Raw genomic sequence first — 17345 nt, 5'->3', positions numbered from 1 at the left:
TGTTTGATAAGAATTATGACGCGGGCAAGTGTTCATTATAGTATTTTAATTTACTAGCTGAGCTCGCCCAGTAGTACCATATACCCTATATTGGACATTGATATGACTTCTGTTGATCTTAAAACCCATGTAACGTTTATGGTTGTCTTAGGTAGCATACTTCAGTAATGTATTACTAAAGTTCCATGTTCACAAGCCGTGGATCAGATGAATGCAGACCTTTAGCCACATTGTGCTCGTTATGATAACAGCAAGGAATAATACTGAAAAGAACTTAGTGAAACGGCCAATAACCAATCAGAATTAGACGTTGTTGCATTTCAACATCAATCTTGGAAAATGGCGTCCAATGACTTCATATAAAATTTCTTCCTTTTCTTCAATTATTTTTTCAAAATTTATCTATTCAATATGTGTAATCATTGAAATATATTTTGAGAATGAATGGAGGGGAAATAAAAAAAAACCTTAGAATTAATCTGTAATGGGGTTTTAATGAAATTTTGCGGCAATCTTGGTACATATGTGAATGGACGCAAATGGCGTCATAGTAATAATTTACCTTGGCACGGAGGCCAGAAAGTTTTCGTACGGTATAAGCTTTATTTGTGCTTCATTTCATGCAATGTGCCCATTTTGCACCCATCTGCTTCACTAAAGAAGACAGAACGTCTAATTTAAACCGAAGCAAATCCTTATTCTTAAAAAATGAAGTAACTATGCTTTTTTGATTGGGTAACTGAGCTCTGGTAATAAAAGTAAGCAATCGCTACTTCATTCCATATAGGGCATAGATTGTTTGGCAACGCAATTAATTCTTTATAGTATTTTCACCTTGGAGTAAGGTAAGAAGTTCAAACTTTTCAATGATGGTTATAGTGTAAATAAGTCACTGTTGTAACTGAAGAAAAATGCTAAATCGTTTGGTTTTGTTTTTGATAGAGAAAAAAACGAGTCCTACTAAAGACCTGAATGGACCTGAACGGGACCTGAAGGAGGACCTGAACGGGGTTTTAGAGTATTAAATGCATAAATATATGTAATATCTCTTTATTTTATGCTAGAATATATATTAATACACATCTTGATGTCTTTTTTTATGAAAAAAAAATTGAAGACTTAATTATAAAGCTCGACGAAAAGGTCGCTTAAAGTACCGATAATATGGCGGACCTGAACGGGACCTGAAGGAGGACCTGAACGGGGTTTTAGAGTATTGAATGGATATATATAAGTAACATCTCTTTGTTTTCCGTTTGAATATATATACATACACATATGGTTGTAATTTTTTTTTAATATTTTTAGTAAGACTTAATTATAAAGCTCGCCAATAAGGTCGCTTACCGTAACAATAACATGGCGGACCTGAGCCGGACCTGATACTGATAGGCCTATGTGCTCTTTTCGATTAAAGGGAGTGCGACAATTCAAAAACTTTTACATTACAAGGAGTGCGAAACTTCAAAGACTTTTAGATTACAGGGAGAGCGACACTTAAAAGACTTTTATATTACAAAGAGTGTGATACTTCAAAGACTTTTAAATTACAGGGAAAGTGACACTTCAAGGACTTTTAGATTACAGAGAGTACAACACTTCAAAGACATTATAGGGAAAGCGACACTTAAAAGACTTTTAGATTACAGAAAGTGCAATATTTCAAAGATGTTTTGAATTATAAGGAGAGCGACACTTCGAAAACTTTTAGATTACAGAGAGTGAGACACTTCAAAGACTTTTAAATTACAGGGAAAGTGACACTTCAAGGACTTTTAGATTACAGAGAGTACAACACTTCAAAGACATTATAGGGAAAGCGACACTTAAAAGACTTTTAGATTACAGAAAGTGCAATATTTCAAAGATGTTTTGAATTATAAGGAGAGCGACACTTCGAAAACTTTTAGATTACAGAGAGTGAGACACTTCAAAGACTTTTAAATTACAGGGAAAGCGACACTTCAAGGACTTTTAGATTACAGGGAGTAAGACACTTCAAAGACATTATAGGGAGAGCGACACTTCAAAAACTTTAAGATTACAGAGAGTGAGACACTTCAAAGACTTTTAAATTACAGGGAAGAGCGACACTACAAAGACTTTTACAGGATTACACTTCAAAGAGGGAGAGCGACACTTCAAAAACTTTAAGATTACAGAGAGTGAGACACTTCAAAGACTTTTAGATTACAGGAAGAGCGACACTTCAAAGACCTTTTGATTACTTGGAGAGCGACACTTCAAAGACTTTTAGATTACAGGAAGAGCGACACTTCAAAGACCTTTTGATTACTGGAGAGCGACACTTCAAAGACTTTTAGATAGAGTACATGAGACTTTAGATTCAGGAGCCTTCAAAGACTTTAAGATTACAGGGAGTGAGACACTTCAAAGACGTTTAGAATACACGGAGAGCGACACTTCAAAGACCTTTTGATTACTTGGAGAGCGACACTTCAAAGACTTTTAGATTACAGGGAAAGTGACACTTCAAGAACTTTTAGATTACAGGGAGTACGACACTTCAAAGACTTTAAGATTGCAGGGAGAGTGACACTTCAAAACTTTTAGATTACAGGGAGTGGGACACTTCAAAGACATTTAGATTACAGGTAGAGGGACGCCTAACTTCAAAGCAACATCGTCAACCACAGCGTTTCGTGATTCGATAAATTTTGATATATATGAAAGGAACCCTCTGCAGCCCTGTGATTGGTTAGTTTATTTTTTCCTTACTTGTATTAGATAATCCAGAAATTGATACAACGACTGTAAAAGTAACGCCTGGAGTATCGAGGATGAACCTTGCACTGTTTGCAGATATTCCCAAAATATAGTCTTTGATTAAAGTTCTATACAATGATCAATTTGTTCGGTTGCATTTCGCATGAATTGTTTTTTTTTTTACAATACATGTGTATTTTTAAATGCTCTATTTTTATTACAATGACGTGTATGTCAAAAGATAATAGCAACACTTAAAACCAAGCACAATCGAGATAGTTCTGCACCACGTTCTGATCTTGTCATAAGTATGGATGTGTCATTGGTGTGTCGTTATAGTAGGGGTATATCAAACTTCAGTGATACGTACATTTCTGTTATGGTTTGTTGTTCCTTATTACTTAATGAAAATCGAGGGTTTTCAAGTATCATTATCGTTTAATAAAACATTTCAAGATAGTGATAAACTATCAACTATTGATATTCATTGCAATTATCGTTACATAATGGACCCCGTTACATAACAGCAGGAAGTCGTAAATTCATCAAAATTTTAGTGTGATCCCAAGTATGCACGAATGAACAAGAATATACGTCATCCTTATCAATATGGCATGCAGTTCTCTGGGGGAAATTCTCGCTTGACAAATCGAATCAGAAGCAATCCATAGAATTAGAAAATGCAATTTAAATGGAATTCAATTAAAATGAACTAAGATACGAATGGTCCTATCATAACCCAACTGATTTATAATTTAATTTAAGCGTTCCTTACATATCCATAGTTTTTAAAACACGTTTCCAATAAAGACATAATGCGTTTGATGTGCATGACATATATTCCGATAAACACATTTTAACGATGACAATCAAGTCTATGAACGTATGGTCAGATTTAGAATCGGATATAAACCATGAACTGATACTGGGCTTCACAATCGTCGTCGGAAATCTACGTATCATGTTTATATAATCATGGTGTTATTTGTCATTGATCGTAAACTACAGTAACACAATGGGTACATTAAACGTTGACTGGAAATTTAAAACCGCCATCAGTATAATCATACATTTGAATGTTGACATGTCATCACCTTTCAGCGAATGTAACATAGCATAAAAACACAAATTGAGTCGCGGTACCGTTAAATACATTCACTCACTATGGCCGGAAAAAGACGGAAAAATTCATTTCTCTTACTCCGGATAAAGATATCCGTAATGTTGCTGGTGTGAGAGTTTTCTCTCCCCATAGGTTTAAGACAAGCTGCACGAGATCTTTGCACATGCTAACACATGGTAAGAGAAAAAGAATCACTCAACCTCTTTTGGGTGAGGCAGGATATCTCAACCCTCGGGATAAGATTTTTAAGCTGTCAAACACTCGACAAAGCCTCGTGTTTGACAACTAAACATCTTACCCTTCGGGTTGAGATTCTCCTGCCTTACCCGAAAGGGTATGAACGATTCTATTAATCTCCTTTTTGGAACCGATTGTTACTGTGATATCGGATTGGATTGGTTTATTTTTCAATGAGCGTCCTCGGTCGACATTATAAAGTAAAATTAATGATGACTGAGAATCAACGATTAATTCACTTTAGTTTTGTTTCTAATTCTGTTGACAGAAGATCTGAATCATTCGAAAAATCAGTGGAGCTATCAGTGGAAGAGGCGAGAAAGCAGTACGCCATTTTGAAACAGAGAGGTACAAGCCAGTTTATAGTGAGAGAAACTCAATCAGATGTCAAATAGGTTCCATGTTATTCACTTCATTGTAGATAAAAATAGCCGATCTGCTTGATAAAAAAATACGAAGCAAACAGTGAGAGTATGGGTTTAGTTGCTGGTTGAACATACAATCAATTACACCATTTGCTACAGTCTTTCAATCTGGAGATGACTGTTTTTTTATTCTAGTCTTGTCTTTTGTGGATATTCCATACGCCAATTATGCAATCCATGTTAATCATGAAATAAAAAATGGGAAATATGCTTAGTGCAGAATCCTTATCAGCAGTGGAAATCGACAGCTGGCTACAGATAATTTATTAGAGTTATCTCCCTTTGCTGTCCTCTAATTACACATTGTAGTAATTGCTAGTAGTCCCGAGTAAACAGGTATAAAGTCATGTTATGGCGTGTGTGTAAGTGACCTTTCAACACAATGTGTTTCCCTTTACTAATTTGAGATATCACATGTCCATTAACACTGTCTAAATGCTGCTTTATATCGACGTTTAAACATAAATAGACTAAATAGTAACATAGCAATTGTAATTTCCATTGTAAATATCTTCATGACATTTCCGATAATCTCTATCAGATTTTAGGTATTGTGCTGAGAGGTTTGTTTACAGTGATATCTCGTTTTCTGTCCATAGCCAAAGACAAGCTGGATTCCGTTAGGTGGTCGAAATCCGATGGAGAGGTCAAATCTCCGAGCGCCTCTATCCCGGACCTTACAGTTCCAGACAATATCGAGTACCGAGCGGTCAAGTCCCCGACAGGGCTCAGTCTGGATACTGATGGTAATTCACGTCTCCACGTAGTCATATGGATAACAATGATTCTCCTGTGACATTCTGATTTCCCCATTCATGTTGACAGCACATATTGCCGCTGTAAGAGGTAAAATGCGGATTGCTATTTTGCCTTTTAATGTTGTTTTTTTTTTAAATTTTTTTTTAATTTACGTAAAGTGAAATACGTTATGTAATATCCATCAATGACTCCCAGTAATAAATAATAAGCAATAAATACTGGACTGTACGGAACATGGACGTTAGACAATAGTATGCATTCAACAGATAACCAATTCAACTCTCCAACCACAACACACAAATTGAAATATCCGTAGCACATAGTCTGCAGCGATCTCATTAATATGCACGATTTTTTCTTTCCAGACACACGACCGACTGGCTATGTCTACCTTAAAGCGAATTAGAGAGTACAAACATGATCCATAACTAACACAGATTAGTCCTGATTGACATATCTGGTCTGTGTGTCTTACTTAAATACAAGTGATAAGACAGAATCATTCTATTCCGACATGGCTTCCCTAACGCGATATACAGGACCATTCTATCCCGACCTGGCTTCCCTAACGCGTTATACAAGACCATTCTATCCCGACCTGGCTTCTCTAACACGATATGCAGGACCATTCTATCCCGACCTGACTTCCCTAACGCGATATACAGGATCATTCTATTCCGACCTGGCTTCCCTAACGCGATATAAAGAACCATTCTAACCCGACCTGGCTTTCCTAACGCGATATACAGGACCATTCTATCTCGACCTGGCTTTCCTAACGCGATATACAGGACCATTCTATCCCGACCTAGCTTCCCTAACGCGATACAGAATCATTCTATCCCGACCATCATTCTTTCCCAACATGGCTTTCCTAACGCGATATACAGGACAATTCTACCCCAACCTGGCTTTCCTAACGCGATATATAGGACCATTATATCCCGACCTAGCTTCCCTAACGCGATACAGGACCATTCTACCCAGACCTGGCTTTCCTAAAGCAATATACAGGACCATTCTATCCCGACCTAGCTTCCCTAACGCGATATACAGGACCATTCTACCCAGACCTGGCTTTCCTAACGCGATATACAGGACCATTCTATCCCGACATAGCTTCCCTAACGCGATATACAGGACCATTCTATCCCGACATAGCTTCCCTAACGCGATATGCAGAATCATTCTATCCCGACCTGGCTTCCCTAACGCGATTTGCAATATATCACATTGATACGCAACATATTAAAGGAACTTATTTTTGAAGACTGCATTTTGGATATAAAATCAATTTAAAGAAACATTGTAACATTGTGTCATGAAATCTAAACTAATGAACACACGATATTTTCTTACAAAATAATAGATGTACACTTTAATTATTCGCACAATTAACACTATGAGAGGAGTGAAATACCAATGTGCGTTTTTTTCGCAAAATTTTATTTTTGAGATTTCGCACTTCATTTTTCTGATGCGATGGAGCCTATAAATAATAAGTGATGTATGACTTTGTTCCGTTCTCGTTTATTATTTCCCTAAATAGTGTATAATATTAAAAAATAATCAGTTGGTCGTCCTAAAATATATATTGTACGAAATGCGGAATATGATAAAGCAAAAATAGTTCATATCGGTTTTTTTTTAATTCCATATAGATAGTGATTTAGATGGTGCGCCCCCTACTACCATGGCAATGAACCCTGATGACCCTAATAATTTGCATACGACATCGTCTGAAATAACATCTAGGGAACCATTTCCTCCGAGAGACCTGGATTTGCCTACAACAGAGGGAGAAGAAACATCAGCTGGTAAGTTCTGATAACATATGTGAAATAAGTATTAATTTGATAAGCAACGTTGTAGGTTTCGGAGAATTTCCCGTATAGAATTAGTATATATGTATTGGTTTGATCTGATGTTTTACAGCCAGGTTATATTTTTACTATAGTACATAGTATAGTGTCGTTAGTTTTGGAGACAATACTAATATTATGCATTCGATTGGCTTTCTTTCCAGAATTTGTACTGACTTATTTACATGATAGCTCCGGGAAAGGGAGAGCACATATGAAATGACAACACACTCTGATACAATGACACAAATATACACATGTAGATGGTTATAGAAATCTGATACAATGACACAATTATACACATGTAGATGTTTAATCACTTAAAACAACCGTTACATTACAGTCTCAAACATTCTGTCAAATAGGGTTCCTTTATATGCGTGGAAAGTGTTGTACGTGACTGATGTGTTTACTATAACAAAGTCGGTGATTGTTGAATAACGATCTTACCTCTGTTTAGAGTTGTAAAAACGAATAAAAATGTAATTTATCAAACTTTCATTTCAAATGTATTTTTGAAATTGATATCATTTTGAAACCAACAGAAACGCTGAAAGGTTGATCTGTATGGTTCACCCTGACCCTTTCTCCACCGTTAATGTACATCACAAGTCTCTACAGTTAGCATTAGTGTGTGTTTTACCAAGCAGAATTTCAATTACCAATTAAAATATTCAAAGAAGGCTGTGGTTCAGACACCACTCTGGTCATCCACGACTGCCTTAGCGTGTTAAAGCCAGCTCCAGACTTCCTCATTCTAAGTCGTATTATGATTTCACTTCTACATTTTGTATATCATGCCCTTACTGAATTGTAATCCCACTTTTGTTTCAGTAAATAAACAATACCTTCTGATATGAAAGGCAGTGTAGTGATGTATATTATCGATTAAAAGTCAGGACCTCTACACTAACAAGGAGCTATCAATTGTTTAATAACACTCCACGTAGTCAGTGCTAGTTATCCATTGAGATGATAAAGGGCTACTAGGCTCCCCTAACGAAGGACATAAAATAGATACGTTACAAGTTACATGATATGTTCACGCCCGGTAAAAGCAAACTCAAATTTCACGGAGTGCGTAATATAGCTATGTTTTAAATCATAATTTCATCATGCAAATTTTAACATTTATCATCATAAACGCTTGGTAACGATAGTCTCAATAACATACAAATGAACAGAGCAAATGATACACACATGTGTCCGACATGATAAATGAGTCAATTTCCTGACCACCACAGATCAGTTTTGTATAAACAGGGTATCGGTCACTGGTGAAAACACCAGCAATAGAGAGATCCGTCGAAGAAGCCCGCAGACAGTATCTCATACTAAAACAGAAAGGTATTTATCTCTCATAATATCTTATACTTATATCTCATAGAATCTCCTACTAATATCTCATAGTATCTCATACTAATATCTCATAGTATCTCATACTAATATCTCATAGTATCTCATACTAATATCTCATAGTATCTCATACTAATATCTCATGGTATATTATACTAGTATCTCATAGTATATCATACTAATATCTCATAGTAATATCTCATAGTATATCATACAAATATCTCATAGTATCTCATGCTAATATCTCATAGTAATATCTCATAGTATATCATACAAATATCTCATAGTATATCATACAAATATCTCATAGTATCTCATACTAATATCTCATAGTATCTCCTACTAATATATCATAGTATCTCATACTAATATCTCATAGTATCCCATACTAATATCTCATAGTATCTCCTACTAGTATCTCATAGTATCTCATACTATATCATGGTATATCATACTAATATCTCATAGTATCTCATACTAATATCTCATAGTAATATCTCATAGTATATCATACAAATATCTCATAGTATTTCATACTAATATCTCATAGTAATATCTCATAGTATATCATACAAATATCTCATAGTATCTCATACTAAAAGATAGGTATTTATCTATCTTAGTGAATCACCTAACAATAATAATGTGAACGTATATAACAATATAAATCAAACCACAGGTGTTCGTTTCTAATATAAGTATAAGTATAATACTGGGTCAAGGTCTATAACTCGGCCGGCCATATAACACTACCCAATTTCAGAAAAAGTATGATTATTATCCAACCGTATAGGATATAATAATAGAAATACTCTCAATCGACAGCCAGATAATTTATCTTTAATTTGGTATATGATACAATATATATCATGCCGTATAAATGTCACTAGGTATCCAGAAACATCGGAAAACAGCCAGATTTCAACTGGTCGGACACTGTGGTGTCCTCCGATAAACACGCTAGGGCTCTAATGGGTAGTTCAAAAACCACTGCATGTCAACACTTCAGCTTCATAGGAATTAAAGTTTGGTAAAAAAACAAACTTACCGGTATGTTAGTGTTTATCTATGTACCATCCATTTGCGCAATACAGCCTTTTGAAATTTCCGATTGAAAAAATGTGTGTCTCTAGCCGTCATGTTGATATGTGTGTAGTACATTTGTTTTCTCGGCGTTGATTGGTCAATTAATTTTCGAGAGCCAATCAACGCCGACAAAACAAATCTACTGCACACATACTTACATGGCGGCTAGAGACATAATTTTTTTCAATCGGAAATTTCAAAGGGTTACGTTAGGCAAATGGATGGTATTTATCCAGGGATTTACTAACCGGTAAGTTTGTTTTCTACCAAACTTTCATTCTTATGACGCTAAAGTGTTGACATGCAGTGGTTTTTGAGCTACCCATTAGATCCCTGGCGTGTTCATCGGAGGACACCACAGTGTCCGACCAGTTGAAATCTGGCTGTTTTCCGATGTTTTTGGATACCTAGTGACATTAATACGGCATGATATATATTGTATCATATACCAAAATAAAGATAAATTATCTGGCTGTCGATTGAGAGTATTCCTATTATTATATCCTATACGGTTGGTTAATAATCATACTTTTTCTGAAATTGGGTAGTGTTATATGGCCGACCGAGTTATAGACCTTGACCCAGTATTATACTTATACTTATATTAGAAACGAACACCTGTGATCAAACGGACGATTGAGTTGTCGCCATCCATGATACAAAATATGTCATATATAGTTAGCATCATTGTTTTAATCCTCATCTTAAGTTAGTTCCCGGTTCTTTTTCAAGCAAAAGAGAAGCTTGATTCTATACGGATGCCAAGACAGAGTGATGATAGCAAGACGATATCCCCCGTCCACGTACCTATCGAGCACCCCTCACTTGTCCCAAGTAGCGGGACATTCAGGCCTCAACCTGGCAAGCCCCTGGATCAACACAAGAACCTGATGGGACTGGACACTGACGGTAGTATATAAAGCGTCATGTAGAAGTGTTGCTGTTGCAAACCTTGAGCGGTCCACATAAAAATCATTAGTCACAAACTCAGGACTGCTGTTTAATGTTAACTATTGTTTTAAATTATATCAGCATATATGGATGAAATATTTACATGCTTTTCTTGCTTTTTGCTTTCGTAGTGAAATGCATTTTAACAAGTAGATCTATTATATTTTCTGGCACCCCTACATTTGTAAAACTTACAGAATGCGTCATGGAGGCAGTCATTCTGAATATCGTATTCATTGTGATTTTGAGGGGTGCCTGAGAACCGTGAGATCTATGTATTTTGGTATTCCATTAGTCTTTTTTGTTTCTTAATTAGTCTTTGTTATATATTCTGTTTTTAATTTCTGTTTTTCGTTTTTTTAGTAAATACTTGAAGCAACTAGGCGTCTTCTCCAACAGAAAGTGCTAAATATAAATCGTCTTTTGTACATGTAGATTTATCCACTGTTGATTAAACAAATATGTAAAACAATACTCTCTTGTTCTAATAAAGACACCGACATATAAGTATTTTAGATTTTGTTTGTTTTAGATAGTGACCTTGACAACGAAAGAATGAATATCGTCGACGCTAAAAACAAATTGAGAAATTCCACAAAAAATCGTGGGCATACGGTCAAGGGAGGTAACTATGAATTATTAATGAACCCTTATGTTTTACATGGTACTAAAGCCCCCTGCGTTTTAAATACCACATTTCATATTGTCTAATTAGTATTATTAATCTTAATGGAACAAACATGACATTTTACACGCCTTTATAGATAGCATTATCTACTCTGTTATTGTAACACTAAAAAGAGTCAGATAAGCCATCAAATGTCTCATAATATATCTACTGAACTTCTTGGAAGATTTTCTCCGATATGCCTTGCTTTGTCGTAGTTTTTCAACTTTGTTTGACTTTCTAGACATTACCCATTCCTAGATATGCCACATTGCATCTGTAGTTCTAACCGCATCTGAAAAAAAAATTACACCTTATATATACTATAGGGATAGCTGTTTTTTATCCCTTGAAACGGAATGGTAAACATAATCATTCGGAATTGCATGCCACTTTGCAATCTGCAGCTAACTTTAACAGTTATACTATAATAAAATACCAAATTCATAACAAACCTCTTTTTAAGGGCAATTCGATCCAGCTCTTAAGGCAAAGGAGCATCAGCATGGTAGAGTCGCTCCCACAACCCGCGAGGACCCACTAACCAAAGGTCACATGCAGTATGTACGTGCATTATCAGGTATAGAATCCGAAATGGGACAATTCGAAAGGGAGAAAACCATGCAGGAAATTGTCAAACTGGTAGAAGAAACACAATATTACAAAGACAGACAGACTTTATATGCTGACGAAAAAGAAATAAACAAGCTTAAAAAGGAGAAATTGAGGATAGAGATCGCTATTCTCGAAAAACGACTGCTTGGACGCATCAAACAGTTCCAGTACTAACTGTACCAAAATCAAAGAACACTTCAGAGCGTTGGTTCTCTTACTCTATGTGTTTTCACTGTACCATATTAATATTGGATGAGGGAACTATGTAGATATATTTCTATATCGTATGTACAATGTTTTGTATTGTCAAAATTTGTGTTATTTAGCTTAGTGTTGTAATACTAATTGATGTGTAATCGTTACATACGTTACTCACTATTGGGAAGTGAGTTTAGTCAAAATGCGTTCGTGACGTTCAGCAACAAAATAAAGGTTGTCTATAGCTCTGCTGTGCATTTTCATATACTTTCATCTGGGTATCGGTGTTAAATACATACCGTATTGAAATTAAATAGAAATGAAAACCTACCCACAAGTATGATATAGTATCGATACAGATACCATGTCATTGATAGAGATTCCATTGTTTGGTAAAATGAATATATTATAATGAAATGAAATAAAATTCAATAAAAACAAATGCTGTTTCCTTTCTGATCTTTTTTCTTCTTTGATTATTATTTCCAAACATGCAATGAAATGCTTATATACCTACAACAAAGACAAATAACCTTCACATGTAATACTTATATACCTACAGAAAAGACAAATAAATTACAATCTTCACATAAAATACTTATATACCTACAGCAAAGACAAATTACCTTGACATGTAATACTTACATACCTACAGCAAAGACAAATAAATTATAATCTTCACCTGAAATACTTATATACTTACAGCAAGGACAAATAAATTACAATCTTCACATGAAATACTTATACACCTACAGCCAGGACAAATAACCTTCAAACGGACCCTCATGTACAGTTATATACAAACATTTACACACAGTACCATAACCTCGTGCAATGCAATCCACTTATAAAAATACATTGAAGATAAAATGGTCCATTAGGACTTATTATATGTTTTTGCTTGGGTAATCTACATATTGAAGTGACAATGAAAACCATAAGGTCACAGTAGCGTTCCAAATAACGAAACTATAATCGATAAAAGCGTCTTTTACAACCGTTTTTTCAATACACAAGATTAGATATAATACATTCGTAGTCGCCAGCTTATGGCATAAATGTAAAGTATGTGAAGGGGATTCCAGGAGTGACGTGACCTGTGATGGAATGACGTGACCTGTGATGGAATGACGTGACCTGTAATGGAATGACGTGACCTGTGATGGAATGACGTGACCTGTGATGGAATGACGTGACCTGGAATGACTTGACCTGTGATGGAATGACGTGACCTGTGATGGAATGACGTGACCTGTGATGGAATGACGTGACCTGTGATGGAATGACGTGACCTGTGATGGAATGACGTGACCTGTGATGGAATGACGTGACCGGTGATGCAATGACGTGACCGGTGATGCAATGACGTGACCTGTGATGCAATGACGTGACCTGTGATGCAATGACGTTGCCTGTGATGCAATGACGTGGCTTAAAAAGAGGACAACTACTTCCCATATCAATAAACGTTGGTTTTATTATAAGTACAAAAGGTTTATAATTCTGAAAAGAACTTGTTACACGTCTGTCACAAAATGATAATTTATTTATATCTAACCATGTTTGGGTGAATTTGATTACCCTGCAGTTTTGTTTTTGGCATCCATTATTTTTGTAAAAACTCTTAATACGGTATGCTGCAAGGCAGACTGATTTCCTCTATATCTGAAAAGGAAATAATGTTATGCTGCTAATTATATAACCACGTTCGATGGTCGATGGTTTTATAACGCCTACGGTAAAAAAAGCACTCATTTGTATAATTGTTGTGATGTACATGCCTATCTACTCCGGGAAATGTCACCAAGCCATGCGCTTTATGTCTTCATAACTACCTCACATGACTTCAGGCGCCTGGAACAAAGCAGAAATAAAATGTTCATGTGGTATTTCATAACTAATGAAACCCTAGTATGATTCGTTATGTCGAGTTTAGAGTCCTGTTATAGTGTATTGTCAATGACTAGGAGCCAAAATTCATATAACTTTTAGGGTATTCGAGTTTGAAATATATAATATAAAACTGAGCCGGATGTAATTATTTCAATTTTTTGAAGTCATATTATGAGAATTCAAATTTCATAGTTAGACGTTAGTTTGTATGCGACATCCTTATCAATTTTCAAGATTCAAAAAATAATTTTAGTTAAATATGTACGCTTTGGGGGAGAGGGGAGGGGATATTACACAAGTTTTAATCATCTGCTCCCTCCCCAAACCATCAACCCCACACCACCAACCACCCACAGCCACGACCCACCCCACACGTAAAAACCCCAACCCCACACAGGACAAAACAATGACCACGTTGAAATACCGCTACAATAAATCTATTAAACAGTTAATCGCTTACCAACAAATAAGGTAACTTTAAATATGTACTCTAAATAAGCGACAAACAAACAAACAAAGCCAATCAGATGTAACGTTACAGGCGACACAGTCACATGCACTCTAAATAAGCAACAAACAAACAAACTAAGCCAATCAGATGTAACGTTACAAGCGACACAGTCATATGTACTCTAAATAAGTAACAAACAAACAAACTAAGCCAATCAGATGTAACGTTACAGGCGACACAGTCACATGCACTCTAAATAAGCAACAAACAAACAAACTAAGCCAATCAGATGTAACGTTACAGGCGACACAGTCATATGTACTCTATATAAGTAACAAACAAACAAACTAAGCCAATCAGATGTAACGTTACAGGCGACACAGTCATATGTACTCTATATAAGTAACAAACAAACTAAGCCAATCAGATGTAACGTTACAGGCGACACAGTCATATGTACTCTATATAAGTAACAAACAAACAAACTAAGCCAATCAGATGTAACGTTACAGGCGACACAGTCATATGTACTCTATATAAGTAACAAACAAACTAAGCCAATCAAATTTAACGTTACAGGCGACACAGTCATATGTACTCTATATAAGTAACAAACAAACAAACTAAGCCAATCAGATGTAACGTTACAGGCGACACAGTCATATGTACTCTATATAAGTAACAAACAAACAAACTAAGCCAATAAGATATAACGTTACAGGCGACACAGTCATATGTACTCTATATAAGTAACAAACAAACAAACTAAGCCAATCAGATGTAACGTTACAGGCGACACTTAAGCAATAAACTGTTACCAGATTGGACATACAGTTGATATGAAGCCCATCCGGAAGGAAGATAAATAGCCGCCATGAATATTTATCTTTCGGATGATTAAAGGCGACACAGTCATTTTAATTCATTTTGGACTAATGAAGTAAATTTTGAATGAAATGAAAAGGTTTGTTACAGTGAGATCTAATTATTTGAATGATGTTTGACGTGTCCAATGCATCTGAGCTATTTTTATATTTGACAACTGATTGCAATTTCACACCTAGTATGTGTTTCAGCAACAGTTCCACTTGCCTTTATTGAAGCTTATGAATACTGTATTGTGCAAATCGTTACAATGTACACACCCTATAAATACACACAAAAAAACCGTATCAGACGCAAATCTATGGCTGCTACTTAACCAAATCAAATAACACAAATCTTGGTTGTTGTTTCAGTAATTAATGTACGGTGTATGATTTTCCTTATGAAAATTTAGTTGTTTCCTTCTACCGGGAACTGGCTTGTGTTGATTACAAATCTAGACAGAACAGTACCACGTCCGAAAGGCTGTTATTTTTTTAACCATTTATTATAAAACGGTGCAATTTTCATTTGAATGCTGCGTAGTTCTGTCTGTTGATTACGGAAATATCTTATTGTAAAACTATATATGACGGGAATTTTGCGCATAATAATCTATTTTGAAACATGCCATAATCGAGAAGCAGGTAGAAAATGGAAAAAAATAGCTCATGTATCATGAAAATAACTGTCATAATTATACTTCACGCGTCAGAGTGGTGAAACTAAACTCCACTGATATCCTATCCACTCACCAGTCTTCATTCTGATTGTTTTTGTCCAGACCGATACATACCTGTTAACATACAATGTACTTTAACGGTTACCTTATACATGTACAAGTTCCCTCAAAAGTAAATGATGTTTGTTTCTAAAAAACAATGCTCATTTGTTTCTTTATATGTTTTTTTTTTTTGTATATTTAAGTTAGAAAAATTACATTTAAATTCTTATCATGTTCCATGCTAGTACACCGTTCAGTCTCAGACATAATCACTTTTGAAACGATCCCTGATATTGTGTTTTTATTGGGTTTTTTTATTTTGCATCGTATTGTCTGATGTAATTTGATTTTAGGGTTCCATATCCACAAATGAATAATGTTGGTTGCACGTGGGAGAAAGTGCATCATAATAAGTCTTGCATAATATTCGGTTAACAGATCGACAAGCAAAACAACATTCTATTCAATGAATAGCTATAGGCGACAGTTACTAATTTGTGTTTATTTGTTTTGATGTACTATCTTATTTATCTCAACATTTACCAGAAGTACAACCGTGTTATTTTTAAATGTGTTGATAATTCAAATACTTAATTTGAATTATTGGACGTCATCAAATGTGAATTTCCGTTACCGAAGCCTCGATAGGATGTTACCAATCATGAAACAGTTACGCATGAAAAAACTTCAAATGTAAATTTGACAATCGATGTCAGAGAAGTTATTATATATAACCGTTGTAAAATTGATGAAATCAAATACCGTGACAACCTTAGTGGCGTGCGAACGAAAATTAAAGTGAAAAGTAATTGTTTCTCCGAGATATAAGGCCCCACAGGTATTGCAAGGCAGTAAATGATGACAGTACAAATCAATATTTTGTAAAACAGAGAACTCCATTCCAGGCGTTAATAACTCTGTACAGTGTGATTAAAATTTGTTCAATTGTATTCATGATTCTTAAAACCGTTTTCACGTTAAAGAATTTCAACAATAATTGGTAAAATACACAATAAGTTATATCTACATTTAAGCATTGATGTCAATATTTTTTTATTTTATCGGATTATGAAAAAAAAAATTGTTTGCAAACTTTTGTGAGAATCCGCTACTTATAATTAATTTTATACTCTTTTTGAGAAAATGATGTATGTTTAAATGTAACATTATAGTGGTTTTTCAAAGGATTCTTTTTTTTCCGAATCAATACGCAACGTCAATGTCTCTATTGTGACGTCACAATAACGTCGGGGTTTTCGCGCCATTCTCGGATTTTTTTTTTCAAAATGGTATAATTAATTTTTCTTTGTTTTTCATACCAAATCTGGCTTTCTGATTGGCCAATATTTTTTTTGCATACCACTATGGAAAAATAAACCGAGAATGGCGCGAAACCCGACGTTATCG

At 35.2% G+C, this 17345-nt stretch overlaps 1 protein-coding gene across 1 annotated transcript; it reads left to right on the top strand.

The window, feature by feature from the left end:
* The first annotated feature begins 6964 nt into the window (after positions 1-6964).
* LOC138322383 (uncharacterized) lies at positions 6965-12384 on the top strand. The gene is made up of 5 exons (XM_069266422.1): positions 6965-7088; positions 8397-8480; positions 10308-10484; positions 11059-11151; positions 11660-12384. Exons 1-5 carry the CDS (start codon positions 6965-6967, stop codon positions 11980-11982), a joined length of 801 nt encoding a protein of 266 aa, XP_069122523.1. The 3' UTR covers positions 11983-12384.
* Positions 12385-17345: the final 4961 nt, after the last annotated feature.

Source organism: Argopecten irradians, chromosome 4, assembly GCF_041381155.1.
Source record: "Argopecten irradians isolate NY chromosome 4, Ai_NY, whole genome shotgun sequence".
NCBI classification, from domain to species: domain Eukaryota; kingdom Metazoa; phylum Mollusca; class Bivalvia; order Pectinida; family Pectinidae; genus Argopecten; species Argopecten irradians.
Note: the sequence above shows the minus strand (reverse complement) of the source record. Positions and strands in the feature narration are given on the sequence as shown.